The sequence below is a fragment of the Xiphophorus maculatus genome, chromosome 6 (assembly GCF_002775205.1).
Source record: "Xiphophorus maculatus strain JP 163 A chromosome 6, X_maculatus-5.0-male, whole genome shotgun sequence".
Classification (NCBI taxonomy): Eukaryota; Metazoa; Chordata; class Actinopteri; order Cyprinodontiformes; family Poeciliidae; genus Xiphophorus; species Xiphophorus maculatus.
The window spans coordinates 14306544-14322789 of NC_036448.1; the positions used below are offsets into that span (position 1 = coordinate 14306544).

Here is a 16246-nt window from a genome sequence, read left to right on the forward strand (position 1 = left end):
GTTTTTGTCTTTAGATCAGAACAGCGCAACAATTACCAAGTAATTTCAGCGGGAGATGAGCTCTCGGAGAATTCAGTAATGCATCAAACAGACTTTATAAAGTCAAGTGCCAAAAGATGAGATGAGGAAAAAAAAATAAGAAGAATACAAAAACAGTCCAACGATATGACTATCCATCATACAAATATAATAATAAAAAGCCGTAAAGGCCTTAACATCTGAACAGAATGCTGAAGATATTTCTCTGCCTTGTAAAATCAATGTATCAATTGAAACCAAGTAGAAACAATGAGCCTCTATTGATTGCATGAACTAAATCATCCAAAGTCAGTGATCTGGTGTGATGCTAGAGACAGAAATGCAGCATTCAGAAAAGTGGAAGGAAGATTGAACAAAATAGGTGGCAGGCTGTGGATCAATATTCTGTGTAAAATGGAGCTGAAATATATTGGCAAGGTGGAGACAGTGACATAAAAAATGCAGCCACCTTGAATTGTAGTTCAAAAGTGTCAAGGTGTTTTTGATAGACACATCAAAAGTAGACATTGTTCTTCTCTGTTTAGCTCTTAAAATCAAACAGGGTTCGTAGAGGGAAAAAACTGTTTTTTACCGTTTCTTTTCTATGTTCATTCACTCAAAGTGGGAGACTTACCAAGCCAAAACTCATCCTCAAGGTTTCCAAATCCAACTCGATAGTCACTCCACTTCCTGGAAAAGTCAGTCAGACCATTTTGACGACGCTGAAACACCTGGAAATCAAAATGACAAAGAAGAGGGGTTTAAAATAAATCGACTGAGAGGCTCTATAACAGTAAAAACAAGGTTTTCTATCATTGATCTACTGGTTTATTGCATTTTCTTAATTCAGCCAACGTGCTAAACAGTGCTGTCTTCACAGTGACTTACAATCCAGCCTCCTTCATCCGTGGTCATGTCACAGTACACCTGCACCCCTTGGCTCGGATCTCTGTTGATGTAAATGGTGTAGACGCCACTCACAGTCTCCCCGTTCAGCAGGTGTTGGGCACAGTTCTGAGGTGTTGAAAACAGACGGCTCCCTGGAGAGAAATACGGAGATGATGACAGAATTTAATTAACTTCTGCTTTTTTCAGTCAAAAAAAAACATGCATTAGGAGTAGGTGAATTATGTTGAATAGTTCAAGATATTTCATTTCCTCCCCTATTTATGTTCCATCAGATACTATGTTGTAGGTGCTACCAGAGGGATATGAAAATATTGTTGTTAATATGTTATTTTGTTTTTTCAAAATTAGTGAAAACTATTTATATGATGATTGAGGTGTGTAGTTTAAGATTGATCCCATGTAGTATTTGTATTTGAAATTCTTATTTTTAACTAAGAAGTAAAGTTGTTCTTGCATTAACAGTGTGCAGTAATATGAAATATGACACAATCTGATACTGAATGTGAACTTCATTACACTATCTCTAGTTCAAAATCTAAAATACAAGTAAAAGTTTGTGATTTGTTATACAGTTTCTCTATTTGGGTTTCCTAAAACTATGATTAAAATCTAGTCTTGTGTTCTACTGAAGGTAGACATCTATCAGTATCATTACTATATATGTATGTTATTTAATATAATGTATTAAGTGAAATTAAAATTAAAGACAAACTAAAACTTCATAACACTTTGGAGCAACATTCATGGGCTTTACAAATAGGTTTTTCCAAATTTGGTGATTAATTTGTGACATTATGCTTTTTAAATGTTGCTGACTATTGCAAAAAATATATATAAATTGCAATAAATTAATACTTTGCAGTGTCAACATATTTCCTCTTTGGCTGAATGGGCCAGCATATATATATATATATATATATATATATATATATATATATATATATATATATATATAAAATTATAGATTTGAAACATGCTGAATATTGATTTAACATATCTATTTGCACAACACATTTGTATGTTTAGAGTTTATTGAATGGCGATCAAAAGCAAAAAAAGAGATACCCAGTTGGCTGGAGGGGATTGTCACAATTGGAAATTGATATTCTGTCTCTCACATTATTCTGTGTTATTTCTTACAGACAGCCCATAGGTGCAGCAGGCTCTCTGTAAGGCAAGAACCGGGAAATAAAAATAGTTTCTGCCTTTAAGGACAGATTATCACGTACCTCTGTTCTGTTAACTCTAATACCACATTCAGTGAAAAACCTCTGGGGCTAAGGAATCCTTCCATAACACAAGTCCAAACAAAGAAAACACACGGCTGCAAATCCTGTACCTGTAGTAAAGGTGGTGGAAACCACAGCACTGGTATCAAGCCCTCTAGCAGCCTGGAGCTTAACCGTGTACTCTGCGCTCTCCGCCAATCCCTCCAGTCGAATCCATGTGTCCTCTGCATCAAGAATCAGCTCCTAGTGCGCACACAGAACCACATTCATTAACATTTACTGTGGGAGGAAAGCATCGCTTGGTAAAATGTTATTTTTTGCAAAACTCTTAACCATAGGTGTAACCAGTTGGAAAGTTTGGAAAGACCTTTAAGCTATTCTTGTACTGAAAACTCCTAATGACTTCTTTGTATATTTACAGAAAATTAATTTTAGAAGTGTGTCAGAAAAAAAATGGAAAAAAATCTGGTTAATTAGTTTGTGTTAGAGTAAAGACTACTGGTCTCACTTAGTGGACAAAAATGTGTGGAGGGAAATAAATAAATTTCAAAAAGAAAACAGATGGCAAAGAATGGATGTCATTTACTTTAGACTGTCAAACAGAAGAACGGCAAGAAATCAGATTCAGATCTTTCTATTTTTATAGGAACAGTCAGAGAACTACAGCTGTCATACTCCTTTGTTTTTCACAGAATGGGAAGTTTAAATGTTGAAAAGCAGTACTTTCTGTAACACAAATAAAGTCAGGCCCTTAAAAATAATCAACACTGGTTTATGAAAGCATTAGTGTTTTTGATTTTGCTACAGTGTAGCCTGGATACACATTAAATATATATAAAAAAAGAATAAAATATTTAGCTGGATTGAAAAAACGGATCACATGTTCCAAGGCGATGTGTCCATGTGAATTATGCATTGAAACAGCCGGTAAATAGTGTCTCTCTGTCTCAGAGGAGGTGACATTTACCCGTCGGAGGGTTTTCAGGGTCAGTATTTTTATTGCAATCGAAGAGCCCTGTCTTATCAAGGCTAATGCGTACCTCTCTACCCTTTCCTTACATATCGATTGTGTACGCGCATTTAAGTGGTCAGATCTTTGCCAGGTGTGTATTTGCCCTTGTCTGAGATGTTTTGTCATTCCAGGCATGCATGTCCCCGACTAACCCTATAACTGGACAAGTGAAACTTAATTGGTAAATGACAGATAAGAAATTAATCTCGCTTTTAATTTGTGTAAATCATAAATGCCCATTGTCTCAGCGATGGAGAAGCTTCATGCACAGCGGCTGACCAACACTGCCTTTATGCAGATAACTGCTAAAGGCATAGACTCACACTCAGACGCAGGCAATAAGAGAGGAATAAGAAAGAGAAACACCTCGACATGCAGATGTTACTATGAGCACTGCTCTGTAGATAAGCAGTACGATGCATGGAACTGGAGACGAGGAACTTATTCGGCAATACAAGTTTTGAAAAAATTATAAAATTAAATAGAATTTCATACATGGTGGATTTTCCATATTCCATATTTCCATATATTCCATATTAATTATTTATTTATTTAATTATTTCTTTGTTTGTGGGTTGATGATTTCTGACAAATACTAAACCACAATAAATAGTGGGCATAAACAGAAAGTAAAGGGGTTTTAAGAAAATAGAAGACCTTTTTATTTCTCCTCACAGAGAAAGTAAATCTATGGACTCTGTGAACTCAGGCTTACATGACAGCAAAGCAGAGAGAATCCACACTGACCCTAATGAAACCACATACACCCCTCTATCTTTATTTTATCCCCTGATATAGATCTGTAACAAGACTTTGAAAATTCAAGTTATTGCAGTAGTATGTTGTTTCACTGTAAAGCATAGAGTAGCATCTAAAACATTTAATTTGATTTATACAATTATACAAAAATACAATATTGACAAATAGTTTTTACATATTCATTTCATGCCTGAATACTGGCACCAATACTGGTAATATATTTTTTTGGGAGTACCACCATGGGCATACATGTGCATAAGTACAATAACTCAGTCAGAGAATGGTCCGAAACACGCAACAGATACAAGAAATTAAGTGTCAGATCATTAGCAGAAGAAGAACAACAACATTAATGCTTGTTTAAATGAATTATGAAGAGATTTCCTTTTTTTATTCCCATTGTGAACAATTTGACCCTCAGGAACAACAAGGTTACAAAAACTGAAATAAGAAATCATTTTACTTCTTTGTTGTTGTCATGTTTCTTCTGAGCAGACGGAGAGTAGAATAGAAATTCCACAATAGGGAAATTTTGGTGCTACAGCAGCAAAGTGACATGCAAAGCAAGTAGACTCCCCAAAATATAAGATATAAAATAAAAGGCCCAAATGTCAACATAAATACTGTGCAGTTATTTAAATAACTGTAGTCCATCAAAGGAATGTGCAAATAGTTTGGTTAATTTGTATTTGAGCATGAAAAGAGTGTAAATAATCTTCTGTTTTATGCCCTCATTAGAAGCTAGGATGAAAACTTCAAATCTCTGTGGAGTCCAGAGCTAGAAGTAGTATGAATACTACTGCCAAGCCCTTAAGCCCTCAAGGAGAGACTGTAGAGACTATATATTTCTGTTAGCCTGGGAATTCTTTTAAATCCTCCACAATGACCTGGAGAGAGTCGCTGGGGAGATGAATGTCGAAGTTTCCCTCATCCCTCATGAGCCTGTTACCCTCGGGACCCATCTCAGATACAGTTGAAACCAGATGTTTACATAGTCTGAATAAAAAGACACATTTTTCCTCACTGCTGAAGTAAAATCAGACCAAATTTCTCTTGTTTTAGGTCAGTTAGAATTACCAAAATTATCTCTATTTGCTAAATGCCACAAAAAGGAGAGACAAGATATAAATTAATTATTTTTAATATCTTCAAAGTCAGAAGCTTGGATAATGAATGATTATTGTCTCTTTCAGTTCCTCTTTCCAGATCCATTCATACAAAAGAAATATAAAGACAGCTAGATTAGAGTTTGCAAATGCATATAGGGACAAAGACCTTCTTTTTTGGAGACATGTCCTCTGATCTGATGGCCATAATGACCATTGCTACAAACAGGGATGCTTACAAGATATCATCTTAAATGTGAAGTATGGGGGTGGCAGCATCATGTTGTGGGACTGTCTTGGTGCAGGAGAAACTCGTACATTTCATAATACATGGCATTATGAGGAAAGAACTCCAGCAAAGTACTGTGAGAAGCTTGTGGAAGGAAATCCAAAAAGTTTGACCCAAGTCATACAGTTCAAAAAACAATTGTTTCTTATACTGACCAAATGTATGTAAACTGATGAATTCAAAGAAAGCTACATAAAAATCTTTAAAAGTCTGTTTCTGGCATTTAGGAAATAGAAATAATTTAGGTAATTTGAATTAACCTAAAACAAGAGACGTTTAGTCTGATTCAACTTAAGACTGAGAAAAAAAATGTGTGTATGTCTTTTTATTTGGTGTATGTATTTGTCTGGTTTTAATTGAAAGTGAAATACAGTGGGCAGCTGGACTAAGTTGGCAGCAGAAGGCAGTGTTACAGTGTCTTTTGCACAAGGAAAGGCAGTTCAAATGTTTTAAATTAAGACTCATGTGCATATAAAAGTGTGGAATAGGCATACATCATTTGCTTTTCTACTTCAATACAAACATGACCCTGCAGAGAGGAAAAGACAACAACTGGGAAATGCTAATATCTTTTGCTTTGAAAACAGAATTTTAAATTAATCATTTGAAAGTTTACTTTTGCATTTTCTGTGTATTAGTGATCCCCAATGAGCAGCCACATGGCTAATGGTACCTTTACAAGGTCACTGTGTTAATGTGTGCTCAGAAACAAGTAGACTTGTTGTGGCTCATCACTAACGCAGGTCTCTGCATGTGGATTTAAGCACACAGTTCTCACTAATGTGCTTCATTACAATCACTCAGTCACATCAAAACCCTTAATCAAAATAAACAATGTTTCTACTGAGGCACATTAGGGTGATACTTCTATCCGAAAGGCAACTTTATCCTGTGGCTCCCTTTGGTGTGAAACAATCTGTCAGTGTTGATGAACAGCTCATATACAGCCTGAGTGAAAGATAAAATGTGTATTCTCTAATGTATAATTGTAAAAACAGTCACTTTGGATTTTCAAACCTACCCAATTCTATGTAACTGTGTAGAAAATAACAGAATACATTAAACAATTGGGTCTTTATTTTAGATGTCCTTTAATATTGGCAAATAATTACTTTCTACTTTCCTTCAAAATAAAAAAATTCTAGCTACATTCTTGCAGGTGACTGCACAGAACTGCTGAACTTGAACACTCCATCTTGACCTCAGATGTTAATGATCATGGACATACAACATTTTAGGCTGTGACCTACATATAGACGGTAAAGTGAAACCATAGAATATAACTTACTTTCCGGCTGCCATCAGGAGTTTTGTAAGTGAGCATGTAGTTGTCTATTTCTGCGATTGGAGGCTGCCAGGAAATGAGACCGCTGCGGTGGTTCACTTCACTGGCTGTCAGGTTCACAGGTGCATCCATGGCTGCCAAACGCAGAGGAAACAAATGACTTTACATGAGGAATAGTTCATGAAAGAAAAGTCATATTAGCACTTTTTTGCAAAGATAGGAGTAAAAATATGCGTACAACTTTTCAAACACTTGAGAAGTGCAGTTCCGAAATGCTATAATGATTATGTGAAAAGGTTAACGTTCCTACGTTTCAGATTCTTTATTCTTTATAGGGGCAAAATGCTGAATACTTAATGCTGAAACCAAAAACGTGTTGAAGAAAATGTCAACATGTTAATGAGCTACTGAACATTCGAATCCCCCTGATAAAATTTAAAGATAAATACCTTATGCATTAAAATAAACTGGTTTAATGGTCCACTCAAAAAGGTTACAAACCATAGTTTCTGAATAATAATAATAATACTAAAAACATTATGTCACATTCAGTTAATGAAGCCAATTATGTCAGATTTCAATTATGACACATAAACAAGGTCTCACTGTATTATTTTTTTTTTTGATAAAGCACTCCTCCATGTTGGAGTGCTTTTACATATAGCATAAGGCTATATGTATATTAAGTGGATATTAAACTCAGCTATTGTGAATTAACCATTTCAAACTTTGCAAGGCCATGACATCATGGGCTTAATATAGGTACATTAATTATATTGAAATGTCTAAACAGGAAGAAAGTATTATTTTCTAAATGATGAGAATTTTTTCTAACCTATTAGTTTCGGAAATAAAAAAATAAAACATTAATTGAGCCATCCTAATGGACATAACACAGAACATGTTTAGCTGGATGTCAGACAATAAAGGGAAAAAAACCTGGTTATGTCTTTTTTATAAATTGTATGTGAATACCTAATTTCAACTGTATATTACACCTTACAAACACAGACAATGGAAATATTTCATAATGAGATATTTTTATTTATTTTTTGCTTTGTCATGATAGTAGTAATGAAAGAAAAATATTCATGAATAAAGCATGTCATGTTTACTCTCAAAGCAGAAAAAGAAGAAAAAAGGTGACAAAATGAATAACCACACTGCAGGGAAACTTCAAGAGAAGTAAAATCACCATGCCAGTAATCTTAAAACCCCACAGGAACTTGTACAAAAAGCAGCAAGGCACTTTTCTGTTTTGTCAGAGACAAATCATAGCCTCACAAGCATCCGAGCTGTTAATAAGAAAGCCCACCGAAGTTTTTTTTTTTTTTTTTTTTTTTTTTTTTAAAGGTTTTTATTGGCTCTAGTGGCCTTTATTTGATAGTTAACTGACAGGAAAGTGGGTAATGAGAGAAGGGGGAAGACATGCGGCAAAGGTCACCAGGCCGGGAATCGAACCTGCGACAGCCACGTCGAGGACCAAGGCCTCCTTATGTGGGTTGTGCTTAACCCCTGCGCCACCACAGCACATCCCGCCCACCGAAGTTTTATTGAATGTTACGTCACTTTATTCGTGTATAATTTTTTTGTCCCTATACGCTCTGGAACAAGACCTGATTACAGAGCCTTTGTTGGTACTTAAACCACATAAAAAAGCAAGTTCACATCAATTTCTCCACCTTGCATCACCCTTTTTGAGTCAACGTGAGATATACCGGCACAGCACCGAAAGCATTGACAAGCTGTAACTGCATTTTATTGTATGACAAAAAAATTAAATGACCTTCTATACACAAAATCTGTTTCCTGGAGTTACATCATGACTCTAGGGCACATCATCAGTAAGTCACCCAAAAGAGCTCAGTCTGAGGAGGAAGAGGCATCAACACAAATAAAATGCGTAGGTGAAAATATAATGAAGATATAATATACATCGCTGTCCCTTTCTTAAATACACCTTCTGGGTTTTGATTTTTGTTTTCGTCTTCTTCATTCACTAAACAGGAGAATTAAACTTTAGTTTAAAGACTGACCCAAAATCAAACCTTTACACCTCATTAAAGAGTATAAACACAAAGGAAATCCACACCATTGAGGCACCACCTTTTGGTGAATTAAGTACTGAAGTGAGTACACACAACTGCTTTGATCAGTGACAGCTCTGTAATTAACAGCATGGACCAACGCTGATAACTTCTATATGGATGCGGAACGTCTTTTCTCAACTGTAGTGAAAGGCAGCTGTGAAAACTTTGTAAAGATTAAGTGAGAAAGAGAAAACAAAAGGTGTTTTAGTGTGATAGGGAACAGATAAAGCAGCAACCTGCACACTGTATTAAAGTTTGTTCTATCTTTCCCTCTCCAACATCACATCTTTAAGGAACTGGAGTAAGAGTACGCTTTCTTCTCCTTTAGCCTTTAGATCTTCCCCATCTTTCTCTTTCTACCCTCTTTTGTGTTTGTTTCTTTGTCATAACTTAATCCTCTGTTGGTAAACTTATTTATAATGTTGCCTCATTAAATTTTCCTACCCAGGCCAACATTTTTCTCCAGCAAAACAAACAAACAAAGAAAGAAATACTGTTTCAGTCACACCTCCAGTTCACATTCAAACACCTTTGCAGCCCAAATATTAGGCCAACCCACTGGGAAATGTATCGGTTCTTCCAACTAGCCTATCCAGGCCTGGTTAAAGCTGCAGTAGTTAACTGTCATAAAATTGTATTTTTATTACAACTATCACTATGTCCTGACAGTAGGATATGAGGCAGACAATCAATGAAAAAAAAAATAATCCAGTTCCTGTGGCTCCTCGGTCCTACTGCCATTTGCTAAAATACACTACTCAGAAACAATCAATCAGAGCCAGGAGTAAGGTCTGTCGATCATCCTTGAGTAAATGCTGCTTAAGCCCTTCCCCCACACACTGCGTACAAGCTCAAGAGTGTGGTTTTTTTGCTGTGCTCATGGTTTAGAAACAATATTACAGGAAAACAAACTATTTTTCAAGTTCTTTGCAGGTTTGGATGTGGAGGAGCAGCTTTTCAGGGAGGGCTGTAGCACAACAGTGAGGATGGTGAAGGGACATGCAAGGTGTGCTTGTTCAAAATTTAATACTTAGTCTACAGTGTTTTCAGAACTCCCTACTGCAGCTTTTAGAACCACAATTCTAGTCTATTTTCGCCAACAGTGAAAAGACCCCTTATGTTATTCTCATCAAACACTTGTGTTGATTAACGCAGATGGTGTGGATTATGTGGACACAGTCTTTATTCTTCCTTCCTCTTCATTTTCCAATTAAGTCTGGCACCTCCTTTTCATTTGCCCACAATTAAACCTTTTCGCAGAGTGCAGGTGAGCAGGTGTCAGCTCTGACGCCCTTATTCAAGCATGAGATTTGAACAATAAAACTGAGATGAATGGGTTTGGCTACATCTGATGATTCATTAAATATGCCAACAACATTAGAGGATGAAAAAAAAAACACAAGTATAAAGCAGCAGATGGGAAAGCTCTATTTGCAGTAAATTGCTGTAATGATATAAGATGGACAAAGATATATATTTTTAAGTGGCATCTCTGGGACCTCTTCTAAGTAAATGGCAATGTATTCACAATGTATACAATATTCATTTACTTTCTGCAGGTAAGAAAATAAAATATGAATTAAAGTGATGAAAATACAGTGAGGATGCCTGCTATGGATAACATAATATATGCACTCTTGCAATCTGGCTACTTTAAAAAAACTAATCAAAAACTAACCAATATATCAGCAGCGTGGAAAAATATAGCAACAATGATTGGGTTGACTGAGCCCAGTAAGTAATTTCTCTCCATCTACAAGTGATTGGAGACTGAGAAAACATGTTACACTAATTACATTATCACTTGGAATCTTGCTGATTATTTCAAGAAAGGCATTTTTTTCAGTATAAAGTGTTGGGTAACACTTTATTTGACGGGTTGTGAATAAGTCTGTCATGACACCGTCATAAACATGACATAACACCTGTCATGAACATGAGTAAGTCTTCATGAATATTCATGACTGTTGTCATAAAGTGTCAATCGGTTAATCATGACACTTTTAATACACAGCTGACATTATTCAAAATGTCTTCGTTATGGCAACTTGACATTAACCAAAAAATCATGATCTGACATAAATTTGTTATAAAAGTATTATAGATTAAACTTTAGCTTTAATAACATAAAGCTACATAATTTTTAAAGATGCTTTACATGGATAGCATCTTCATCATGTGCATAATTTAGACTAAAGGAGACTACAAGGTATATTGGACAAATTGACTTCTCCTCGTGGTTTTATTTCACCACCAACTACAAATAAGCACATCAGTAGAGGTGTGCAAAAAGTATCTAGATATATAATAATGACATGAATCTAGATAAGAAAAGAAAATCTAAGTTAAAATATGAACAATTAGTGCTGCAAGCAGTTTGAAAACTAGAAAAACTTTGTGTGAAGCTGAAAGCAAGCATGGAACTAGTCAGAAATGCACCCTTTGCCTGAAAATGTAAGATTGTGGTTATGTACTATAGCAGCTCTTACCACTTGGTGTACAGAAATCCTGGAGGACTGTGTGAAGTTGCCCCAAGCAAGGATTATAGCTGCTTCATCGCCATACCAGTAACTACTCAACAAGCTGACTGAGGCACATGAGAGAAAAAGTCCTGCTACTCCAGTCAAAATACACCCTGAGACACCTGCAGCAAAGTCTGCTATTTACCACCCTGAGAGCTTAAATATCAGCCTTCCGGGAGGCATGCTGTCTTACTCTATGCTGAGCTCTTGAGGGGTACGGGCCAGACAACAAAACCACTCTCAGCTGTGTCTAAGAGGTTTGGGGATCTACAAAGAACTCCATCACTAATAAATAAATAAATAAAAGCGAACGGATGTGATTGGGCCTTTTTTTTTCTCCACTTCTCTTTCTCTGCGACTTTGTGGAAATGTCACTTATTCCTAGGAGAAAATTTTAAAGTTTCACAGCTAGAACTTTTGCTGACCTTTTAGCTTGGGCAGCTATCGCTGGCATTTGCACAGATGTTTTAAATATATTGCACTGACCATGAGAAAATAACTTTGATCCAAGAAATTATAGCCAAGCAGGAGAAGATTTAATATTGAAATATAACTCCAGACACTGCATCAAAGTTCAATGTATGGACTGGAATAACATTAGTAATTGGATACAACGTAAAACATAAAGATGGCCTGGCGGAAAAACAAGATAGATGGACACCCTGAATATTTATAGTTAACTTCCAAATTTTGTCCCATGCACATTTTATTGGTTGGTAAAGACTAGAGTAAAGGACATTAAAAAATATTAAAAATAGATCTAGGAACTGTTATTGACATAAATTATTGACATAATTTGCTTTTCTTTCCTGCATGATGCTGTAAAAATATAATAGAGTATATCACAGATTCTACACATTCGAACTGCATATTCTGATTTTTCCATAATTTTTATTTTAAATAAACTAAAGAGGCTGACCTGCGAAATTAATACTTTGTTTGCATTATAACATACTGTAGTAAAATGTATACTGTGACTTCTTAAACCAAATTAATAACTAAAAGTCTTTGCAGCCTTCCTAGTGTTTGTTTCTTATTGAAGAGGAAACTACTGTGCTCCATGGGGGATTAAAAATGCTGGATGGATGTTTTGTTTTCCTCACAATAACTCAAGAGAAAGGAATGTTTCCAGAGCTAGAGCTAGTAACAATTAATTTAATTGCATTATATCCTCAATAAGCTGGCAAATAAAGTTCCAGACAAGTGAAAGAAGAAAAGTTTGAAGTGAAACCAGCCTTCAGAATGTGTCTCACCATGCCAACATGTTTGCTTCTGGAGTCATGATGCAACACTTGCCATATGTGGCTTAGTGTTGAAAATGGGAAACTGATTGGAAAAAGTTGGACTGAAAAATACATAAAATTGGAATTTAGCTAGCAGCATAGCCTGAGTTCAACAAGGGCGGACCACCATGTTTGAAATGCTGTCATCGGTCTTATTAATATTTTTATCAAATTAATATTTTTGTAAGATTTTTGTCAATCGTATTAATATTTATTATATAAAACATTCATTGTTTATTTAATAAATGATTTTTATTTAAATAAAAATTATGTATTTTTTTACTGAATAAAAATGCAGTTTGGGTAAATCCCAACCGTCAACTAGACTCAATGGTTGTTTTACTGTGACTTTAAGTAGTATAGTGCTTCAGTCAAGCATGTGTCATTGTTAACTTTTTATTTTCTATAACAGAATACCCTTTCCAGTTAATGCCTTGTTATAATAATTATCTGCAAGCATTCACAGTGAAGGTCTTCAGTTCATACTCTAGGTGTTTCTAGTCTGATTTAAACAGTCTGTGTGTTACTCTTTCTTTGTTTTTTTTTCTAAAGAAAACAAGAGTATTTGATAAAGCTTAGAGAAAGATTTTCACCTAATAATCAAATATCATTTGCGAGCAATCATCATCTTGCATGTCTCTTAGTCCTTCACATCTCCTTCCATCCATCCATTGTGTATAATCGCTTATCCATTCAGGGTTTTGCGGGTGGCTGCCTATTTCAGGGAAGAGGCAGGTCCTATTGTGGACTAGACGCAGGGTACAATCTACACAAGTTACCGATCAGTCATAGGGCAACACAGAGACACACAGAGCAAACAACCATGCACACATACAGTCATAGTTAGGTCAGTTTAGAGAGCCTAACAGTGCGTGGTACTGTTGGATGGAGCAGGGGTATCTGGAGGGAACCCACCAGTGCACAGAGAAAACATGCAACATGCAACCTTCACATTGTTGAGTTTTTGACTGTGCCTCCTTATCATCCTCAAGCAAACTTCTTATGATTCAAAACGGCAAACAGCTTTTCACTCTCTGTTGTTACATTGAGCTTTGGTCCCAGGTGGGAACTGAAACCAAACATCCAAGGCTGTTGGACAGACACATATTGCCTCCTAACATTCCTCAGAGCAATTCAAGCCAGACGCAAGAGATTTCTTCAATATAGAGAGATTTAAAAAGCTGGATGTTCATTGTGCCTGTTGGCTGAGAGAATGGGACCCAGATAAGAAGTGACATCACCATGGACTTTAGGTGAGAGAATTCTGTCACTCTGCTGACTGAATCAGAAACTGGATAGAAAGGATGTGGAGGAATGTACATCAAACCCTCTCAACTCCTTTCTATCCTTGTAAAAAGGATAGAAATCAGACAGAAAGAGCACATTTTTTCATCCAATGATTGATGAAAAACTACTGAAGTCCAGAAAATCATTTGTATTAAATTGACTTTTTTTGTAGCTTTGTCCTGTGTCTATCACAAAATGCTCTAAAATAAGGCTGCACAGTGGTGCAGCTGGTAGCAGCAAGAAGGTCCTGCATCGAATTTCTGCATGGAGTTTGCATGTTCTCCCTGTGCATCTCTCTGTGTACTCCGGTGTCCTCCCACAGTCAAAAAACATGAGTGTGATGTTGATTGGTCTCTCTAATTTTTCCTTTGGTGTGGGTGTGTGCATGCATGGCTGTTTGTCCTGTCTTTCTCTGTGTTGCCCTGCGATGGACTGGCGACCCCCGCCTCTCACCCATAGACCACTGGAGATAAGTTCCAGCACCTCTCCGACCCCAGTATGGATAAGCGTGTAAAATAATGGATGGATAGATGCTCTAAAATAAAAATATATGGAAAGTATGGAAATGACTGTAGGCTTTGTTGGATTTTTTTCAACAAATGATGTCATATAAGCAGAAATAGCTAATACCTTGATAGTTCAAAAAAATGGTCAAAACTAATGTTTAGAAATTAAATAACAATTGCATCTATATCAACAGATACTCTGCTAGCCCCAAATGACAAAATATGAACATGTCTTCAGCCTAAAAAATATGCAAAGTTGGTTAAAAGTAGAAAAACTGTCCACATACCATACTCATGAATACCTTTGTCTAAAAAGAGTTAACATGTTGTTATGGTTTGATCAAATAAAACCAAAACTGAGTTTGTTCAGGCTAAATCTGAGCATGAAACATTGTCTAAAAAAATAATGATGTTGTACGTCTTCTGAGACAATAAAAAGACCAGCTGACTTCCAAGAAACAAATGGCATAAAAACGATTTCCATGAATGTCTAAAAAAAGTACTCATTCATGCAAAACTTTTTCCCGTGAATTAAATTATGTACCCACTGAGAGCTTGTCCAAACAGTGTGAAACATCTCAATTTGACACAGAACGGACTGAATCAGAATGAGAGAGGGCGTCCTACTGTGAGGCACCACTGGTTACCACGGAAGCAGAGTGGAGCAGAGACCAGCTAAATAAATTTAATACATACGTGTCTGAAGGTTGGTGATCACAGTGCCACTTGTCAGGGGCCCTTTGGTGGCATACAGGGCCACAGAGTAGGTGGTGCTTGGCTTGAGGTTGGACAGCTGGTGCTCATGCTTGTTTCCTTCAACCAGGAAAGTGTCTGCTGTCACTAAAAAACAGAGAGAAAACATAGCCAACAAGTACTTCTTTATTATCCTATGACAGTGGTTCCCAAAGATTTTCTTCTGGGCCCCCCCACTGGTTCCAAAAGATTTACTGGGCCCCTTATGGATTACAATAAAATCCCCCCCAGAAAAGAATCAACTGGGCACACACATCGTTCAACCAGACATAAACCTATACACATATTTTGTTTTCAAACTCCACTGAGGTTTATTTCACACTTCAGGTTGCAACAAAACACACTACAAACCATCTTTACAGTGAAGCACTTTTGTGTAACTGTTTTTATTCATCCATACTGCTTCCCGCGCCCCCCCTGCAATGGCACTGTGAGCCCCACACTTAGGGAACCACTGTCCTATGAGTAATGCACAAGCATTTGCTGCCATTACAGCAGCAAGTCTTCTCTTATGTCCAAATCTGTATGTCTACAAACTAACATATTTGCCCCTTCTTCTTCCGAAATAACTCAAGTCTTATCAAAATCAATCAGCTGTGCGTCTTGTAACTAATACATAGAACCGGAAACATATTTTTGTATCATTGGATAAAATGATAAAAGCAGTACTTTAGTTTCTTATCACATCTTGTGCACTTAGATATTTGACAATTTATTTGATTTGTTTAACTGATTCTATAAAAATCTTTAACAAAAAACAGTACCGTGGTACAGCATTTTGTACACGGCATTTGATGGACAACAAACCTCTCTATTTCTTATACCAATGTGATATGCAAAATCTTTCACTGCAAGAAAAAATGATGAAAACTTACATGCAACAAGCTATCTTCTTTATAACAGAATACATATTTTGCTTAATGGCACTTAAGTGTCTGAGAGTGGCACAAAGTGATGAAGAGCTCACCATTTTTTGCTATTTATGTAGGTTTGCTTTAATGGATTTCATGTGGGTGTTCCTGCCAATACAATTCTTTCCTGTAATGCAGTGCAATATTCAGTGGAGTATTTATTTATTGATCTGGGTCGGCCGTATTAACATTCAAGGGAATGTGTTGAAACCTTACTTTGCACTTTTCCAAATCCTGGTTGATGCTTTTTTTTTCTTTACAAATATCTGTTCAGCATACACATACTC

General features: G+C 36.3%; 1 protein-coding gene across 6 annotated transcripts in view; it reads right to left on the bottom strand.

Annotated features, from left to right (window-relative positions):
• The window catches only part of tnr (tenascin R), a 177460-nt gene that overhangs the window by 18553 nt on the left and 142661 nt on the right, over positions 1-16246 (bottom strand). For all 6 annotated transcript variants that reach the window (XM_023335636.1, XM_023335634.1, XM_023335633.1 and 3 more), the window contains 5 exons: positions 14992-15135; positions 6611-6741; positions 2267-2399; positions 907-1058; positions 653-749 (listed from right to left, as the gene is read on the bottom strand). In XM_023335636.1, coding sequence (XP_023191404.1) covers positions 653-749; positions 907-1058; positions 2267-2399; positions 6611-6741; positions 14992-15135 — 657 coding nt within the window. The remainder of the gene's footprint in view (positions 1-652; positions 750-906; positions 1059-2266; positions 2400-6610; positions 6742-14991; positions 15136-16246) is intronic.